Genomic DNA, 19,449 nt, shown 5'->3' with positions numbered 1-19,449 from the left:
TTCTGTTGTTGTAGTGTAGCTAATTCTGTATTTTTTCTACAGCTTCTCTGCAGACTGTGTCACATCACTAAACCTGACTGTCTCCTTGGTTGTTCTTTATCAATGGAAGTTAGCTTTTAGTAAAAGATGACCATGACATCTTGTTCTTTGCTCTCCCACTCCCCCCCATTCACCCTACAGTGAAATACGTTGGGATTATTGTTATTTTGTTGTTATGAACACCCACTAAAAGACCACAACCACAAATGTTATGCCTCATTCTTGATGTCCAAAGAATGATCACATCTCCAGATCAAACAACCACAAAGGGTTTTTTGCTGTAATTTACAGACACAATTTAATTTTGTTTTGTTCTTGTGGAGTATCCGGAGAGCTCACATTTATATTAGTCCAGAAAAGAGGAGGTAGAGTAGGAGGAGTAGGAAAGGACACTAAGTGGGCTGATAGAAAGGCTGTCCACAAACTCGTGAATGAGTGTAGATTGATAGATTTCCAAAGCTTGTCTATCTTATAATATTTTAAACATTTCCATTACAAAGTACATTTATTACCAAACTATGTATACTATATACAACCTTGAGATTCAGGCAGTCACAAAACAAAGAAGCCCAAAAGAACCCATCAAATAAAGATGGTCAAACAGCCAATGTGCAGAAAAAGAAACAAATCATGCAAGCAATAAAAGTAAGCAACTAATGTTCAGAACTGAAGTGTGTGAAAGTGAGTCCACAGCTACGAAGCCAGTCATCACTGCGGCTGATTCAGGAGCCCGTTAGGCGCAGGTCTCACCCTCCATTCAGCACAGAGACGAGTAAACCTCGTGGAGCAACAAACTGAACTAGCCTGCCCCTTGCCTCCGGCCCAGATACCCTGACCTTTTCAATCTGACCCAGTGCTCAAATTCCCCAAACTTTGCGTCATTCCTCCCTCTTGGACTTGGACCTTGCTGCTTCAATGTGCCCTCAGGCCTGGGCCTCACCACCTTGATATGCTCGTGTGCCTAGGGCCCACAGCCTCAATTCAGCCTTTCCAGTATTTGCCCAGCTCTTAAATCGATCAAACCTCAGGTCTTTCCTCGCCCAAACAACATGCTTTTTATCACTTATACACATCAACATCTGGCCTACTAATGCAATCTATGTCTACATATTTGTAGTTCCTTCAGTACATGATGGCGATAGAAACTTTACCTTTATACAGAGTGAAGGGTGTGGGTCCACACTTCTGAATTCCCTCAGTTCCTGAATTGAACAGAAAATGGATGAAGTGAGACAAACATTTAGAAATCTATTTAAATTTGTTCATGTTTAGTATTTGTACTCAATCTAGTGTTAAATATCCAGACCAAAATCAATATTGGTACTAATTATAACAAGACAACTGATTACCAATAAAGCATGCACATCAGTACCAACTGTTACGTCATCAACAACAGAACTTCTGAAAAACCATCTTCACTACATATTCTCCTTCCTAATTTTACTATGACTTGATATCAATTATTCTTCAGATGTCTTAAGGTAACTTCATCAAAAAACATAAAATGAGTGCCTCAATGGGACATGCAAAAGGACCAATTTTATAGTCTGGGTGTGGAGTCACACAGCATGGGATCAGGCCCTTCAGCCCAACTCACCCATGCTGACCAGCCCGTCCCTCTAAGCTGGTCCCATTGCCTATCTCTGACTCACTTCTCATGAAAGCATCCTATTTCTAGGATGGCTTGCTGGACAGTGCGACTCAAAGGGCCAGAAAGGCCTATGCCGTAATTAAAAACAACAATAAATAAAAATCAAAGTGACAGCAAGTTATCTTCAGTCCTGAGGGGCTGCCTCTGAAAACAGTAATGATGAAATAAAGGACTCACATTAACTTGAATAATCTGTCTGGAGTGAGGGATGGCCTGACAAAATTCACCATCTTCTGATTTGGAACATAGCGAGATGTCCCCAGACAGGCTGCAAGGGGACGAAAGTGTCCACTGTAGTGCATTCCCCTTGTACTCCACTGCCAAGCTGCTCAGGCTCCAAACATTCTCTCGAAACTCTTCCTCTAAAACAATTCAACAAAGTTAGCAAAAGAGGAAGTAAAATTACAGCAAAGATGAATACATTTTGATACTGAGGTAGATAAGAGGTAGTGCTTCTACAAAGAAAAGGGCATTTCAAAATTCTCTTAGGGCCTTTCACAATCTTAAGACACTTCATACTCTTAACTGTCCATTGAGTTCTGTGTAAGAAATAAAACTACTGTTGTAATTTATTTTTTATTTAGTGAAACAGGCTTCCATGAACAGCAATATGAAAATGACCAGATAATTTGATTAAGATTGAGAGATGATGTGTTGGGAAACCAGGAATATCTGCCCACCACCCCCCTTACAATGTTTCACCACTTTAATAAAGACTGATGATAAAATTGGTCAGATGACTGGATCAAAAGTGGAGCAGAAATCTCAGACCAACAAGAAAATAGTAATATTCCTGAAGTTCCTTGAAACAGTTTTTAGTGATGCCTGTCAATGAACTGACACTCATTAGATTACCAATTGTTGCATCATCGACTGAAGTAGTCATTGTTTCCAAAGATGGTGATGCTCAACAAAAATGGAAATAGTGTGGTTTGTACTTTGATCGGGAAAAAAAACTTCAGCATTCCAGATTGTTCGTGCCTGTGGAGGGCAAGTCATTGGGTATATTTAAAGCAGAGGTTGATACATTCTTGATTAGTAATATTAATGGTTAAAAGGAGAAGACAGGAGAACAGGGTTGAGAGGGTTAATAAATCAGCCATGATGGAATGATAGAGCAGACTCAATGAGCTGAATGATCTAATTTTATTCCTATGGCAATAGGCAATTACTAGAGAGTACCCCTGTGGCTGTCCCCCTTAACAATAAATACTCTTGTTTGAGTACTGTTGGGGGGGGGACAGCCTACCTGGGGGAAGCGGCAGTGGCCGTGCCCCTGGCACAGAGTCTGTCCCTGTGGCTCAGAAGGGTAGGGAAAGGAAGAAGGCAGCAGTAATAGGGGACTCTATAGTTAGGGGGTCAGACAGGTGATTCTGTGGATGCAGGAAAGAAGCTCAGATGCCAATTTGCCTCCCAGGTGCCAGGGTCCGTTTCTGATCGTGTCCACGATACTTTGAAGTGGGAAGAAGAATAGCCAAGAGGTTGTGGTACGTATTGGTACCAATGACATAGGTAGGAAAAGGGAGGAGGTCCTGAAAAAAGACTACAGGGAGTTAGGAAGGAAGTTGAGAAGCAGGACCGCAAAGGTAGTCATCTCGGGATTACTGCCTGTGCCACGCGACAGTGAGTATAGGAATAGAGTGGGGTGGAGGATGAATGTGTAGCTGAGGGATTGGAGTAGGGGGCAGGGATTCAGATTTCTGCATCATTAGGTCCTTTTTTGGGCAGGCATGACCTGTACAAAAAGGACAGGTTGCACTTGAATTCCAGGGGGACCAATATCCTAGTGGGGAGGTTTGCTAAGGCTACTGGGGAGAGTTTAAACTAGAATTGTTGGGGGGTGGGAACTGAACTGAAGAGACTGGGGAAGAGGCAGTTGGCTCACAAATAGAGAAAGCTTGGAGACAGTGCGAGAGGGAGGATAGGCAGGTGATAGAGAAGGGATGTGCTCAGACCGATGGTTTGAGATATGTCTATTTTAATGCAAGAAGCATCATGAACAAAGCGGATGAGCTTAGAATGTGGATCAGCACTTGGAGCTGTGATGTTGTGGCCATTACAGAGACTTGGATGGCTCAGGGGCAGGAATGGTTACTAAGGGTGCCAGGCTTTAGATGTTTCAGAAAGGACAGGGAGGGAGGCAAAAGAGGTGGGGGTGTGGCACTGCTGTAAATCTAGTCAAGAATAAAAAAGCTTACGAAAGGTTCAAAAAACTACGTGATGTTAGAGATCTAGAAGATTATAAGGCTAGCAGGAAGGAGCTTAAGAAGGAAATTAGGAGAGCCAGAAGGGGCCATGGCAAACAGGATTAAGGAAAACCCCAAGGCATTCTATAAGTATGTGAAGAGCAAGAGGATAAGACCTGAGAGAATAGGACTAATCAAGTGTGACAATGGGAAAGTGTGTATGGAACTGGAGGAGATAGCTGAGGTACTTAATGAATATTTTGCTTCAGTATTCACTGCAGAAAAGGATCTTGGTGATTGTAGGGATGACTTGCAGTAGATTGAAAAGATTGAGCATATAGACATTAAGAAAGAGGATGTACTGGAACTTTTGGAAAGCATCAAGTTGGATAAGTCACCGGGACCGGATGAAGTGTACCCCAGGCTACTGTGGGAGGCGAGGGAGGAGATTGCTGAGCCTCTGGCAATGATCTTTGCATCATCAATGGGGATGGGAGAGATTCCAGAGAATTGGAGGGTTGCGGATGTTGTTCCCTTATTCAAGACAGGGTGTAGAGATAGCCCAGGAAATCATACACCAGTAAGTCTTACTTCAGTGGTTGGTAAGTTGATGGAGAAGATCCTGAGAGACAGGATTTATGAACATTTGGAGAGGCATAACATGATTAGGAATAGTCAGCATGGCTTTGTCAAGGGCAGGTTGTGCCTTAAGAGCTTGATTGAATTTTTTGAGGATGTGACTAAACACATTGATGAAGGTAGAGCAGTAGATGTAGTGTATATGGATTTCAGCAAGGCATTTGATAAGGTTCCCCATGCAAGGCTTATTGAAAAAGGAGGCATGGAGTCCAAGGGGACCCTGCTTTGTGGATCCAGAAATGGCTTGCCCACAGAAGGCAGAGTGGTTGTAGATGGGTCATATTCTGCACGGAGGTTGGTGACCGGTGGTGTGCCTCAGGGATCTTTTCTAGGTTAGTAAGTTTGCTGTTGACACAAAGGTTGGAGGTGTTGTGAATAGTGTGGAGGGCTGTCTGAGGTTACAGCGAGACATTGATAAGATGCAAAACTGGGCTGAGAAGTGGCAGATGGAGTTCAACCCAGTTAAGTGTGAGGTGGTTCATTTTGGTAGGTGAAATATGATGGCAGAATATAGTATTAATGGTAAGACTCTTGGCAGTGTGGAGGACCAGAGGGATCTTGGGGTCTGAGTCCATGGGACGCTTAAAGCTGCTGCACAGGTTGACTGTGTGGTTAAGAAGGTCATACTGTGTATTGGCCTTCATCAACCATGGGACTGAGTTTAAATGCTGAGATGTAATGTTGCAGCTATATAGGACCCTGGTCAGACCCCACTTGTACTGTGCTCAGTTCTGGTCACCTCACTACAGGAAGGATGTGGAAACCATAGAAAGGGTGCAGAGGAGATTTACAAGGATGTTGCCTGGATTGGGGAGCATGCCTTATGAGAATAGGTTGAGTGAACTCGGCCTTTTCTCCTTGGGGTGACGGAGGATGAGAGATGACCTGACAGAGGTGTATAAGATGATGAGAGGCATTGATCATGTGGATAGTCAAAGGCTTTTCCCCAGAGCTGAAATGGCTAACATGAGAGGGCACAGTTTTAAGGTGGTTGGCAGAAGGTACAGAGGAGATGTCAAGGGTAAGTTTTTTTTTTTAAAATGCAGAGTGGTGAGTGCGTGGAATGGGCTGTCAGCAATAGTGGTAGAGGCAGATATTATAGGGTCCTTTAAGAGACTCCTGGATAGGTACATGGAGCTTAGAAAAATAGAGGGCTATGGGTAACCTTAGGTAATTTCTAAGTAAGTACGTGTTCGGCCCAGCATTGTGGGCCAACGGGCCTATATTGTGCTCTAGTCTTATGGTCATAATCCCTTCATGGGTATGCTTGGATTTTTGTTTAGAATGCAGGACGCCAGAGAGGTAACAGCCATGGATAGGTGCACAAAGAGAGAGGACGGTATCACAGATGGAAAAGTGGGGGGTTATATGGGAGGCAGGGTTTAGGAGTCAGCACAACATTGTGGGCCGAAGGGCCTGTACTGTGCTGTATTGTTCTATATGTTCTATGAAAAGATGCATAAGTAGGCAACCAACTCACTACGACCTGACTTGGGCCCCTGGGAATGAATCTATTAACCATACTTTTAGAGAGATGATGCCTTTGGGTGGTTCCTGTCATCATATTCAGTGTGGCTCAGAGTGAAGAACAAATCAGTGGAATTGTGTTGTTAATTGAAATTAATAAATTTTTGTTTCTGAAAAATTACTAGCACTCTTCCCTCTGTGTCACTTTATATAATAACAAATTACCAAAGGAGCAACAATGTTGGCAAGATAGATTCTGATAGTGAATATAAATCGATGCAGTGATGCAAAGACAGTTAAAGACAAATGGACACAAACTCACTCTTTGTAAACGGGCACATTTTACGTCTTCTGGCATCTTCTATTGTTGCAGACCACATCTATTAAACCCAAGAGAAATGTGTTAGCAAATTCAATAATGAATCACAGTTGTCACAGTTGGTCCCTTTAAGAATGAACTGTGATTTCAGTTCTTTGGAATATCATACTTTCTCCACCCCAAATAAATATAATAAAGCTGCAACTGAAGCAATCTAACAAAGAAAGTAAACAGCTGATTAGTAAATCATAAACCTGAGAAATTCTGCAAATGTTGCAAATCCAGGGAACCACACGCAAAATGCTGGTGGAACTCAGCATCTGTGGGAATGATAAACAGTCAACATTTCTGGCTGAGACCCTTCTTCAGCACTGGAAAGGAAGGGGAAAGATGCCAGGATAAATAAGTTGAGGGGAGGGGAAGCAGTACAAGCTGGCAGATGATGGGTGAAGCTAGGTGAGGGGGAAGGTAGGAGGGTGGGAGGTGACAGGTGGAAGAGGTAAAGGGCTGAGGAAGGAATGTGGTCGGAGAGGAGAGTGGAGCATGTCAGAACGGGAAGGAAGATGGGCACCAGAGGAAAGTAATAGGCAAATGAGGAGAAGGGGTAAGACAGACTGGGGAATAGAAGAGGGAAAAGGGTGGTGGGGGGAAATACTGGAGAAGTCGATGTTCTTGCTGTCTAGTTGGAGGCTACCCAGACAGAATGAGGTTTTGCTCCTTCAACCTGACAGTGGCCACAATATGGCAGTAGAAGAGGCCATGGACCAACCTGTTGGAATAGGAAGTAGCATTAAAATGGGTAGCCATTGGGAAATCGGGCCCGTTGTGGCAGATGATGCAAAGGTACTTGAGAAAGCAGTCACCCAATCTACATCAGGTCTCCTTGATGTACAGGAAGCCACACAGTAGATGACCCTGACTGACCTGCAGGTGAATTGCCTCACCTGGAAGGACTCTTTTGGTGAGGAGGTTGAAGTGGCAATTGTAGCATTGGTATTGCTTGCAGGGATTAGTTTTTGATTTATATCAGTGAAGGCAAACACATAATTTCAATCTTTTGCATGTTGGGTCATTCTAACACAGTGAAAATATTGTCCCAAGATGCAGCAACTATTGGAGAACACACATTGTTAACAGTGGTCATTAGGTATATGTTTACATAACCACTTCTTACAAAAGTATCACTGGTGCACGATCTAACATTTCCCCAAGAAAGTGGGGCGCCACGGTTGCCTAGTGGTTTGCACGATGCTTTTACAGCTCAGCGTGTCAGAGTTTGGAGTTCAATCCTGTAGTCCTCTGTAAGGAGTCTCTTCACACTCTCCCTGTGGACTGTGTGGGTTTCCTCCCACAGAACAAAGACATACTGGGTAGGTTAATTGGTCACTGTAGATTCTCCCATGATTGGGTTAGGGTTAAATTGGGGTTGACGGGAGTTATTGGGTGATGTGGCTAGGGAGCCTATTCTGTGCTGTATCTCTAAATAAATAAAACATTAAAATTAAAATAAATAAAGCAAGTCGTGACATCACTGAGAATTGAACTCCGTTTTATTGGATTAGTTGCCTATCCTTGTTCTCGTTAGCTACGGAGGGGATGTTTGTTGCAATAACACACATAAGAGGATTATTAGCAGCATCACTGGATTATTCATAATTGGAGAAAGGCTGCTGCTGCTGCCCGTAACCTGCACCTCGTGCTGGCAGACCAAGCTGTGGAAAGATGAAGCAGGGCCTTCATTTGGCAGAAGGAAGACGGTGGTGATGAGCACAGCACAAACAACTTGCAGATTCTCATGTAAACACGTAGGGCTGCATCTGCCTATGCTCAGACGCTAAAAGGCAAACCCACTTTAAGAGATGGCTGAACTATTTAGTGGGGAATTGAAGAAGCAGTTGGTTGTGGGAGGGAGGCTGCTCTGGAGGCCGTGTCATTGGGTATTTTTAAGGTGGAGGAACAAAGATGAGGAGGAATTTCTTCAGCCAGATGCTGATGAATCTGTGGAATTCATTGCCATAGATGGCTGTGGATATCAAATTATTGGGTATATTTAAAGCGGAAGTTGATATGGCATCAAAGGTTACGGAGAGAGGTCCGTACGTGTAATGGGCTGAGAGATATAATAGAGGAGCCAGAATCGAATGACAAAGCAGACTCAAAGGGCCTAAAGGCCTAATTCTGCTCCAATGTTTTACGCACAGGTCAGAAAGGAACACAGTGGCCTCGAAAGGAGCCCCAAGGTAACGTAAAGGATACTGTTGACAATCCATATTCAGATACCACTGAATGAGCTTTCACACCTTTTTATTTCTGTCATTCCTTGGAGGTTACAGAACTTTACCAAATAAGGATGCAAAGGACGATCTTGCACGTCGAAGCAAACTCACTATTATTTATACAATTACATAGCTACACTGGGTTCTGTTTGTCTTGAGGAAAATCCATTTAAATTTAGAGAGAGGGGGAGGGGGGACCAGATGTCATCGTTGGCCAGAAACTCGAGTAGACCAGCCATATAATTATTGTGGCGAGGGAGTTGTGTATCTCCTGTTGAGGGACACACCACTATACATCCCAAAGTTTATCCACCATCTACAAGATATATACAAACTTATGAGGTGTATGCTGTAGATAAGGTAAATGCAAGCAGGCTTTTTCCATTGAGGGTGGGTGAGACTACAAATAGAGGCCATGAGGGTTAAAGATGAAAGATGAAATGCTTAGAGGGAACATGAGGGGGAATTCTTCACTCACAGAGAGTGTGAGTGCGGAACGAGCTGCCAGTGTAAGTGGTGGATATTCAATATTTAAGAGAAATTTGGTAGGTACATGGATGGAAGTCTATAGTCTGGGTGCACGTCAATGGGACTCAGCAGATCAATGGTTCAGCACAGACTGGATGGGCCGAAGGGCCTATTTCTGTGCCGTAATGTTCTATAACTCTATGACATGTCAGGAGTAAAATGAAATGCTCTCCATTTTTCCAGATTAGTGCAACATTTCGGAAGGTCAACATCATCCAGGCCAAAACTGCCCACTTGATTTGCATCTTCGTCTCTATACTGAGTATTCATGCTCTCCGGCATGTACAAAACACTGCATTAGGCCACCCAAATCCACAACTATTAACACCAAGGAGAACAAGGGCAGCAGGCACACAAGAACATATCCAAGCTAACATCACTGTGACAAAAATATACCTTTGTGGTTGAGTCTAATTGCTGAAACTTTATACCATTGTAGCATTGTAGGAGTACCAGCAGCAGAAGGGCTGCTTCTAGAAAGTGGCTCGCCACAACATGCTCAAGGACAATTAGGACATGTCAATAAAAACTGGTTTGACCTGCGATGATGACATTCTTCAGCAATATCTTTCAGTAACACGTCTTAAATCTTTGTGTAGATCTTGGAAGACACATACCTCCATACACAAACACGGGACAATATCCGAGAAGTTGCGATACATATTGGTCATATTCTAGCCAAACAGAAAGAAAGAACAATTACTTCATTTAACAAAATTATAATAACACATATTTTGTCATCTGTAAAAGAGCAGAATCAGAATTAGGTTTATTATCACTGATATGTGTCATCAAATTTGCTGTTTTGCAGCAAAAGTACAATGCAATACATAGGTTATAACAAACAATAAGTAATATAAAATAAATAAAGAGAGCAAAATAGAATGGTAGAGTCCTTGGACCATTTAGAAATCTGAAATTGGTGGAGAAGCTGTCCCAAGTGCACGTCTTCAGGCTCCTGATGGTAGTAATGTCCAACTATTTACAGCTGACTTTTTGTGGGAATGTGGTAAAGTGCCGCATAAAGACGTATCCATAAGATAAGGATATATAGAGTTGGGGTGATGTATTAGCACGGATAGAGGATTGGTTAACTGATAGAAAGCAGAACGTTGGGATACATGGGTGTTACTCTGGTTGGCAATCAGTGGTGAGCAGTGTGCCGCAGGGGTCGGTGCTGGGCCCACAACTGTTCACAATACATATTAACGATCTGGACGGGGGGACTGAGTGTAGTGTATCTAAGTTTGCTGATGATACTAAATAGAGTGAAAAAGCAAATTGTGCAGAAGATACTGAAAGCCTGCGGAGAGATATAGATAGATTAAGTGAATGGGCAAGCATCTGGCAGATGGAGTACAATGTCGGTAAATGCAAGATCACTCACATTGGAAGGAAAAATGAAAGAGCAGATTATTGTTTAAATGGTAAATGATTGCAGCATGCTGCTGTGCAGAGGGACTTGGAGTGTTAGTGAATGAATCACAAAAGGTGGGTTTGCAGGTGCAGCAGGTTATCAAGAAGGCAAATGGGATGTTGGCCTTCATTGCTAGAGGGATTGAATTTTACAAGCAGGGAGGTTATGCTGCAACTGTACAGGGTGCTGGTGAGGCTGCACCTGGAGTACTGGCTTTGGAGGTGATGCAGAGGAGCTTCACCAGGTTGATTCCAGAGATGAGGGGGTTAGACTATGAGGAGAGATTGAGTCACCTGGGACTGTACTCACTGGAATTCAAAAGAATGAGAGATCTTATATAAAGTTATGAAAGGGGTAGATAAGATGGAGGCAGGAAAGTTGTTTTCATGAGTAGGTGAGGTTAGAACTAAGGGACATAGCCTCAAGACTCGGGGGAGTAGATTTAGGACGGAGATGAGGAGGAACTGCTTTTGCCAGAGAGTGGTGAATCTGTGGAATTTTCTGCCCAATGAAGCAGTGGAGGCTATCTCAGTAAATATATTTAAGACAAGGTTGGATAGGTTTTTGCATAGTTGGGGAATTAAAGGTTATGGGGAAAAGGCAGGTAGTTGGAGATGTACAGATCAGCCATGATCTTATTGACTGGCGGGGCAGGCTCGATGGGCTGGATGGCAAACACCTGCTCCTGTTTCTTATGTTCTTATGCTCAAAATTAATTTCACTTTCAATGAGGCTCTGTAGTAATCACTTATTAATTACATATTTGTAACTCATGAGACCACCACACATTCCTCACTCGAGTCCGTTTCCCAAAGGTACAAAATTCTTGCCCCTAGGAGTTTGCCTTAGTGGACTACATAACGAACTAAATACCCCGGTTTGAATATAATTTGAACTTTGACTTTCTGTAATACAGACTAATGGTAGGTCACGTTTGCTGTCAATTTATTATTACAATTAGGTTAAACTTCAGGTTATTTAGGAAAAGAAATAAAATTGCACAACAAAAATCGAATCTGTCTATTAAGCAGGCCTTGATTTCAAGGGTGAGGTAGCTCAGCTAAAATTTAGGGAACACTTTCAGCATCCAGCTTGAAACCTCCAAAATTCAAAGCTGACCATTTGTAATTCAGACATCTATCTCAAACTTACAAAGTAGAATGGATGAATTATCTCAATAATGTCTGGTAAGCTGTAATTTCTGCATTGCCATAATGAGTGTCCTAGAGTCAGTTTGCTTATCTGGTAGGAAGGTATACTTTCACCAGCGACTATCAGGAGCAACTGCCATTTACGTCAACCCTCTCTTCTTGGTTCATCATTAGTGTGCCAGCAGTGTGAGTACGTACTCAGCTTCATGGAATATGGGAGGCTAGCTATCGATTCTCGGCAAAAATGGCAGGAAAACTGATGTTTATGAAGTCTTTATACTGCAAAAATCATATTGTAAACTGACACACCCACAATAATTTCAAATGCTACTTACCAATTTGATCAAATCCAGCGGGTTTTTGCTCTCAAAGGATGGTGTAACATCATACTTGAACATTGTGTAGTAATTCTGTGGTACGTTAAAAACAGCCATTTGCAGCTTTTTTTCCAGTGTCATATTTATTTCTGGGACTGTCATGCAAGAAATAAGTTTGATATGAGAAAACTTCATTTGTGCTGCCATCACTATGTTGAAGGTATAACAGATATGAAGACTATTGTTACAACCTTGTACAGTTCCCAGAAAGCATTAGGTACATTATTCTGTATTCTGATTTTTTTTTTTGCTCACTTTCCCTGGATGTTCCAGGGAAACATGACTTCTTGTCATTTATAAAATTAAATTCTTCTTATTTCCAGTACAATTTCCTTTATCATTTTCACATCACCGGTAACTCGGTTTTCCCTCACCTTTGCACCATCCAATGTTCTCTAGAAATTCTTTCCAAGTGCAATCTGTAAACAGAAGCACAACAGAATCATTAGGAATTTCGATACTAGCAGATACAGTATTGTAGAAACAGAGGGAGAACTATCGTCCAACTGTCACATGAATTCTTTCCCTCTCTCCATAGAAATAATACAGTGGATTCCAGTTAATTGGGACACATCAGAACCAGTACATTTTGGCCCAGTTAAGCAGCTGTTCCAATTAGCCAAAATTTCATGGAAATAGTTAAAAAGTACAGTTCTGTGCAGAAGTCTGAGGCACATATATATATAGCTAGGTTGACTAAGACTTTTACACAGTACCGTAAACTTTTATGTATCATTTCCTGTATGGTTAATTTTGAATTGATTTGAAGCATATGGTGGAAAGCCTTCTATGTCCACCCCTCTTTATTTGCCCTTGAAACAGCAATATCCATGAGCTTTAAGCTTTTGTTAAGATTGATAAACATTTAGTCAATACTGTACTGGGCAAATATGTTAGGCACCCTAGCTATATACATATATGTGTCTAAGACTGTTACACAGTACTGTATAAAAAGCCAGACAGTAACAAATTAGGTATTTAAATGAAATACAGAACAAATTAGAACTACAGGACTATAAAACTGTGTATTCCTTCCTGTGTGTTCCTTCTAGTTACCATAGGAGAAATTCATCCAGTGTATGCAATGAACAGACACCCAGTGCAGATAATAGACTGTCTACGTATGATGCTGTCGATGACTGCATCCTCCAAATCTTCATTTTCATTGTAATATTCAAGATGATTGTTGCCACCTTCAAACTCTTTGAAGTGGCAGATGGAGTTCAACCCAGTTAAGCGTGAAGTGGTTCATTTCAGTAGGTCAAATTTGAAGGCAGAACATAATGTTAATGGTAAGACACTTGGCAAGATGAAGGATCAGGGAGATCTTGGGGTCCGTATCCATAGGACACTCAAATCTGCTGTGTAGATTGACACTGTTGTTAAAAAGGCGTATGATGTATTGGCATTCATCAACTGTGGGACTGAGTTCAAGAGCCATGAGGTAATGTTACAGTGATACAAGACCGTGGTTAGACCCCACCTAGAGTACTGTGTCTAGTTCTGGTCACCTCATTACAATAAGGATGTGGATACTGTAGAGAGAGTGCAGTGGAGATTTACAAGGATGTTATCAAGATTAGAGAGTGTGCCTTATAAGAATAGGTTGAGTGAACTCGGCCTTTTCTCCTTGGAGCAACAGAGGATGAGAGGTGACCTGATAGAGGTGTATAAGATGATGAGGGGTATTGATCATATGGATAGTCAGAGGACAGACATGGCTAACACGAAGAGGCATAGTTTTAAGGTACTTGGAAGTAGGTACAAGGGGGATGTAAGGGGTAAGTTTTTCCCACACAGAGAGTAATGGGTGCAGGTACAATGGGGTCTTTTAAGGGACTCTTAGATAGGTACGTAGAACTTAGACAAACAAAGGGCTATGTGGTAGGGAAATTCTAGGCAGTTTCTGGAGTAGGTATGGTTGGCACAACATTGTGGGCCAAAGGGCCTGTATTGTGCTGTAGATTTCTATGTTTCTATGTATTTTTTATTCCTTTCACCAAGGTGTAAGGCCTTACACTTCCTAACACTGTATTCCATCTGCCATCTCTTTCCATTCTAATCTGTAGCCTTCCAATTTCCTCAACACTACCTGCCCCTCCACCTATCTTAATATCATCTGTGAACTTGGCCACAAAGCCATCAATTCCTTCATCCAAATCATTGACATACAGCATGAAAAGAACTGGTCCCAACACTGACCCCTACGGCACACCGCTGGTCACCAGAAGCCAATAAATAAATGGCTTTATTCACGCTCTTTACCTCCTGCCAGTCAGCCAATCTTCTATCTGTACTAGTATCTCTCCTGTAATACAATGGGCTTTTATCATGTTAAGCAATCTCATGTGTGGCACATTGTCAAAGGTCTTCTTAAAATCCAAATCAACAATATCCAGTGACTCTCCTTTGTCTATCCTGCTTGTTATTTCCTCAAAAAATTCCAACAGTTTTGTCAGACAATTCACCTTGAGAAAACCATGCCTATTGTATTATGTAACTCCAAGTAATCTGAAACCTCATTCTTAATAATAGACTCCAACAGCTTTCCAATCACTGAAGTCAGGCTAACTAGCCTATAATTTCCTCTCTTTTGCTTTTTTCCCTTTTAAAAAAGTAGGGTGGCATTTGCAGTTTTCCAGTCCTCTGGAACCATTCCTGAATCTAATGATATTCACAGTGCTTCCTTTCCATTACTTCCCTGCTTGATGGGGTGGCCACCATCTGAAACCCCCATCCTGTAATTAATGAGCTAAACAGAGCTCAGGTCAGGCACGGCCTAGAAAACGGTGGGTAACAGGCTCATTCCACTCACCCCGCCCCTTCTATTCCCATCGAAGCCCACTTCCTCATTTCTGGTTCACACCTTTGAAAGGAATAACAATGTCGTTCAACTCACCTTCCACTTTATGGGTGTGCTCCAAAATCTTCTTTTCAGGTTTTGTGAAAGCCTTTACCTGAACCTCACTGCTCATGGCTGCTTTAAAGCAATTCAACTTCACTGTAGCCTGGTGAGAAAAATAAAGCCAATATTTCAATTCAGTCATTGGATGCCATGACAACTGTTAGGCCTATCTTTTCTAAACTAAAATCTTGTGGTATCCTTTAACCAGAAGACCATTATCTTCATGGTTTGTTCTCAATGGAGACAGTGCCCCCCAAGCAGAAGACCATTATCTTCATGGTTTGTTCTCAATGGAGACAGTGCCCCCCCAACCAGAAGACCATTATCTTCATGGGTTTGTTCTCAATGGAGACAGTGCCCCCCCAAGCAGAAGACCATTATCTTCATGGGTTTGTTCTCAATGGAGACAGTGCCCCCCCCCCAACCAGAAGACCATTATCTTCATGGGTTTGTTCTCAATGGAGACAGTGCCCCCCCAAGCAGAAGACCATTATCTTCATGGGTTTGTTCTCAATGGAGACAGTGCCCCCCCAAGCAGAAGACCATTATCTTCATGGGTTTGTTCTCAATGGAGACAGTGCCCCCCCAACCAGAAGACCATTATCTTCATGGGTTTGTTCTCAATGGAGACAGTGCCCCCCCAACCAGAAGACCATTATCTTCATGGGTTTGTTCTCAATGGAGACAGTGCCCCCCCAACCAGAAGACCATTATCTTCATGGTTTGTTCTCAATGGAGACAGTGCCCCCCCAAGCAGAAGACCATTATCTTCATGGGTTTGTTCTCAATGGAGACAGTGCCCCCCCAACCAGAAGACCATTATCTTCATGGTTTGTTCTCAATGGAGACAGTGCCCCCCCAAGCAGAAGACCATTATCTTCATGGGTTTGTTCTCAATGGAGATAGTACCCCCCCCAAGCAGAAGACCATTATCTTCATGGTTTGTTCTCAATGGAGACAGTGCCCCCCCCAAGCAGAAGACCATTATCTTCATGGTTTGTTCTCAATGGAGATAGTGCCCCCCAACCAGAAGACTATTATCTTCATGGGTTTGTTCTCAATGGAGACAGTGCCCCCCCAACCAGAAGACCATTATCTTCATGGGTTTGTTCTCAATGGAGACAGTACCCCCCCAAGCAGAAGACCATTATCGTCATGGGTTTGTTCTCAATGGAGACAGTGCCCCCCCAAGATGAAGACCATTATTTTCATGGGTTTGTTCTCAATGGAGACAGTGCCCCCCCAAGCAGAAGACCATTATCTTCATGGTTTGTTCTCAATGGAGACAGTGCCCCCCCCAACCAGAAGACCATTATCTTCATGGTTTGTTCTCAATGGAGACAGTGCCCCCCCAAGCAGAAGACCATTATCTTCATGGGTTTGTTCTCAATGGAGACAGTGCCCCCCCCCAAGATGAAGACCATTATCTTCATGGGTTTGTTCTCAATGGAGACAGTGCCCCCCCAACCAGAAGACCATTATCTTCATGGGTTTGTTCTCAATGGAGACAGTGCCCCACCAAGCAGAAGACCATTATCTTCATGGGTTTGTTCTCAATGGAGACAGTGCCCCCCAAGCAGAAGACCATTATCTTCATGGGTTTGTTCTCAATGGAGACAGTGCCCCCCAAGCAGAAGTCCATTATCTTCATGGGTTTGTTCTCAATGGAGACAGTGCCCCCCCCAAGCAGAAGACCATTATCTTCATGGGTTTGTTCTCAATGGAGACAGTGCCCCCCCAAGCAGAAGACCATTATCTTCATGGGTTTGTTCTCAATGGAGACAGTGCCACTCCCCTCCCCTCCCCTTTCCCTGAAAGTCTTGCACATCTGCTCCCATGTCTCCACTTTAATTTGGAACTAATTTATGGTCTAGTTTCCAAAGATCATTCATTTTGTAAATGACCATGACACAGTCTTCCTTTCAATGGTCTCTTTCCATTTAAAAAGAAAATCATTGTATTACAGATTCCTGCTCACATTTTGAGTTTCTTTTTGAAAACACATGGACACACTACTCCCCAGCAATAAGGACACCTTCAAAAGGTAATGCCTCAAAAAGATGACATCCGTCATTAAGGACCCCCACCACCCAGGACATGTCTTCTTATTATTACTACCATTGGCAGGAAGTACAGGAGCCTGAAAACTCATAAGCATTGTACTACCACAAAACAACACATTTCAGGACATAGGTCAGTGAAAATAAACCAGCACCGACCTAGCATGCCATAGGAGCATTCGTAACAAGGTGGATGAATTGAATGTGCAGATAGTTATTAATGAATATGATATAGTTGGGATCACAGAGACATGGCTCCAGGGTGACCAAGGATGGGAGCTCAACATCCAGGAATATTCAATATTCAGGAGGGATAGACAGGAAAGAAAAGGTGGTGGGGTAGCATTGCTGGTTAGAGAGAAGATTAACGCAATAGAAAGGAAGGACATTAGCCTGGAAGATGTGGAATCGATATGGGTAGAGCTGCATAACACTAAGGGGCAGAAAACGCTGGTGGGAGTTGTGAACAGGCCACCTAACAGTAGTAGTGAGGTTGGGGATGGCATTAAACAGGAAATTAGAAATGCGTGCAATAAAGGAACAGTAGCTATAATGGGTGACTTCAATCTACATATAGATTGGGTGAACCAAATTGGTAAGGGTGTTGAGGAAGAGGATTTCTTGGAATGTATGCGGTATGGTTTTCTGAACCAACATGTCGAGGAACCAATTAGAGAGCAGGCCATTCTAGATTGGGTATTGAGCAGTGAGGAAGGGTTAGTTAGTAATCTTGAGGCCCCTTGGGTAAGAGTGACCATAATATGGTGGAATTCTTCATTAAGATGGAGAGTGACATAGTTAATTCAGAAACAAAGGTTCTGAACTTAAAGAAGGGTAACTTTGAAGGTATGAGACGTGAATTAGCTAAGATAGACTGGCAAATGATACTTAAAGGGTTGACGGTGGATATGCAATGACAAGCATTTAAAGATCGCATGGATGAACTACAACAATTGTTCATCCCAATTTGGCAAAAGAATAAACCAGGGAAGGTAGTGCACCCGTGGCTGACAAGGGAAATTAGGGATAGTATCAAGTCTAAAGAAGAAACATATAAATTAGCAAAAAAAAGCGGCACACCTGAGGACTGGGAGAAATTCAGAGACCAGCAGAGGAGGACAAAGGGCTTAATTAGGAAAGGGAAAAAAGATTATGAGAGAAAGCTGGCAAGGAACATAAAAACTGACTGTAAAAGCTTTTATAGATACGTGAAAAGAAAAAGATTGGTCAAGGCAAATGTAGATCCTTCACAGTCAGAAACAGGTGAATTGATCATAGGGAACAAAGACATGGCAGACTAATTGAATAACTACTTTGGTCCTGTCTTCACTAAGGAGGACATAAATAATCTTCCGGAAATAGTAGGGGACCGAGGGTCTAGTGAGATGGAGGAACTGAGGGAAATACATGTTAGTAGGGAAGTGGTGTTAGGTAAATTGACGGAATTAAAGGCAGATAAATCCCCAGGGCCAGATGGTCTGCATCCCAGAGTGCTTAAGGAAGTAGCCCAAGAAATAGTGGATGTATTAGTGATAATTTTTCAAAACTCCTTAGATTCTGGATTAGTTCCTAAGGATTGGAGGGTGGCTAATGTAACCCCACTTTTTAAAAAAAGGAGGGAGAGAGAAACCGGGGAATTATAGACCGGTTAGTCTGACATCGGTGGTGGGGAAAATGCTAGAGTCGGTTATCAAAGATGTGATAACAGCATATTTGGAAAGAGGTGAAATCATCGGACAAAGTCAGCATGGATTTGTGAAAGGAAAATCATGTCTGACGAATCTTATAGAATTTTTTGAAGATGTAACTAGTAGAGTGGATAGAGGAGAGCCAGTGGATGTGGTATATTTAGATTTTCAAAAGGCTTTTGACAAGGTCCCACACAGGAGATTAGTGTGCAAACTTAAAGCACACAGTATTGGGGGTATGGTATTGATGTGGATAGAGAATTGGTTGGCAGACAGGAAGCAAAGAGTAGGAGTAAACGGGACCTTTTCAGGATGGCAGGCAGTGACTAGTGGGGTACCTCAAGGCTCAGTGCTGGGACCCCAGTTGTTTACAATATATATTAATGATTTAGACGAGGGAATTAAACGCAGCATCTCCAAGTTTGCGGATGACACAAAGCTGGGCGGCGTTGTTAGCTGTGAGGAGGATGCTAAGAGGATGTAGGGTGACTTGGATAGGTTAGGTGAGTGGGCAAATTCATGGCAGATGCAATTTAATGTGGATAAATGTGAGGTTATCCACTTTGGTTGCAAGAACAGGAAAACAGATTATTATCTGAACGGTGGCCGATTAGGAAAAGGGGAGATGCAACGAGACCTGGGTGTCATTGTACACCAGTCATTGTAGGTGGGCATGCAGGTACAGCAGGCGGTGAAAAAGGCAAATGGTATGTCGGCATTCATAGCAAAAGGATTTGAGTACAGGA

The 19,449-nt window shown here is 42.6% G+C and overlaps 1 protein-coding gene across 1 annotated transcript in view; it reads right to left on the bottom strand.

Moving 5' to 3' along the window:
* Positions 1-19,449, bottom strand: part of LOC140742048 (interleukin-17 receptor C-like) — a 95,515-nt gene that overhangs the window by 34,813 nt on the left and 41,253 nt on the right. The window contains 7 exon segments of the mRNA XM_073072776.1: positions 1,191-1,241; positions 1,868-2,052; positions 6,305-6,362; positions 9,723-9,779; positions 12,009-12,145; positions 12,425-12,469; positions 14,950-15,058. Coding sequence (XP_072928877.1) covers positions 1,191-1,241; positions 1,868-2,052; positions 6,305-6,362; positions 9,723-9,779; positions 12,009-12,145; positions 12,425-12,469; positions 14,950-15,058 — 642 coding nt within the window.

This window comes from Hemitrygon akajei, chromosome 19 (assembly GCF_048418815.1).
Source record: "Hemitrygon akajei chromosome 19, sHemAka1.3, whole genome shotgun sequence".
Taxonomy (NCBI): Eukaryota; Metazoa; Chordata; class Chondrichthyes; order Myliobatiformes; family Dasyatidae; genus Hemitrygon; species Hemitrygon akajei.
This window is presented reverse-complemented; position numbering and strand designations above follow the sequence as displayed.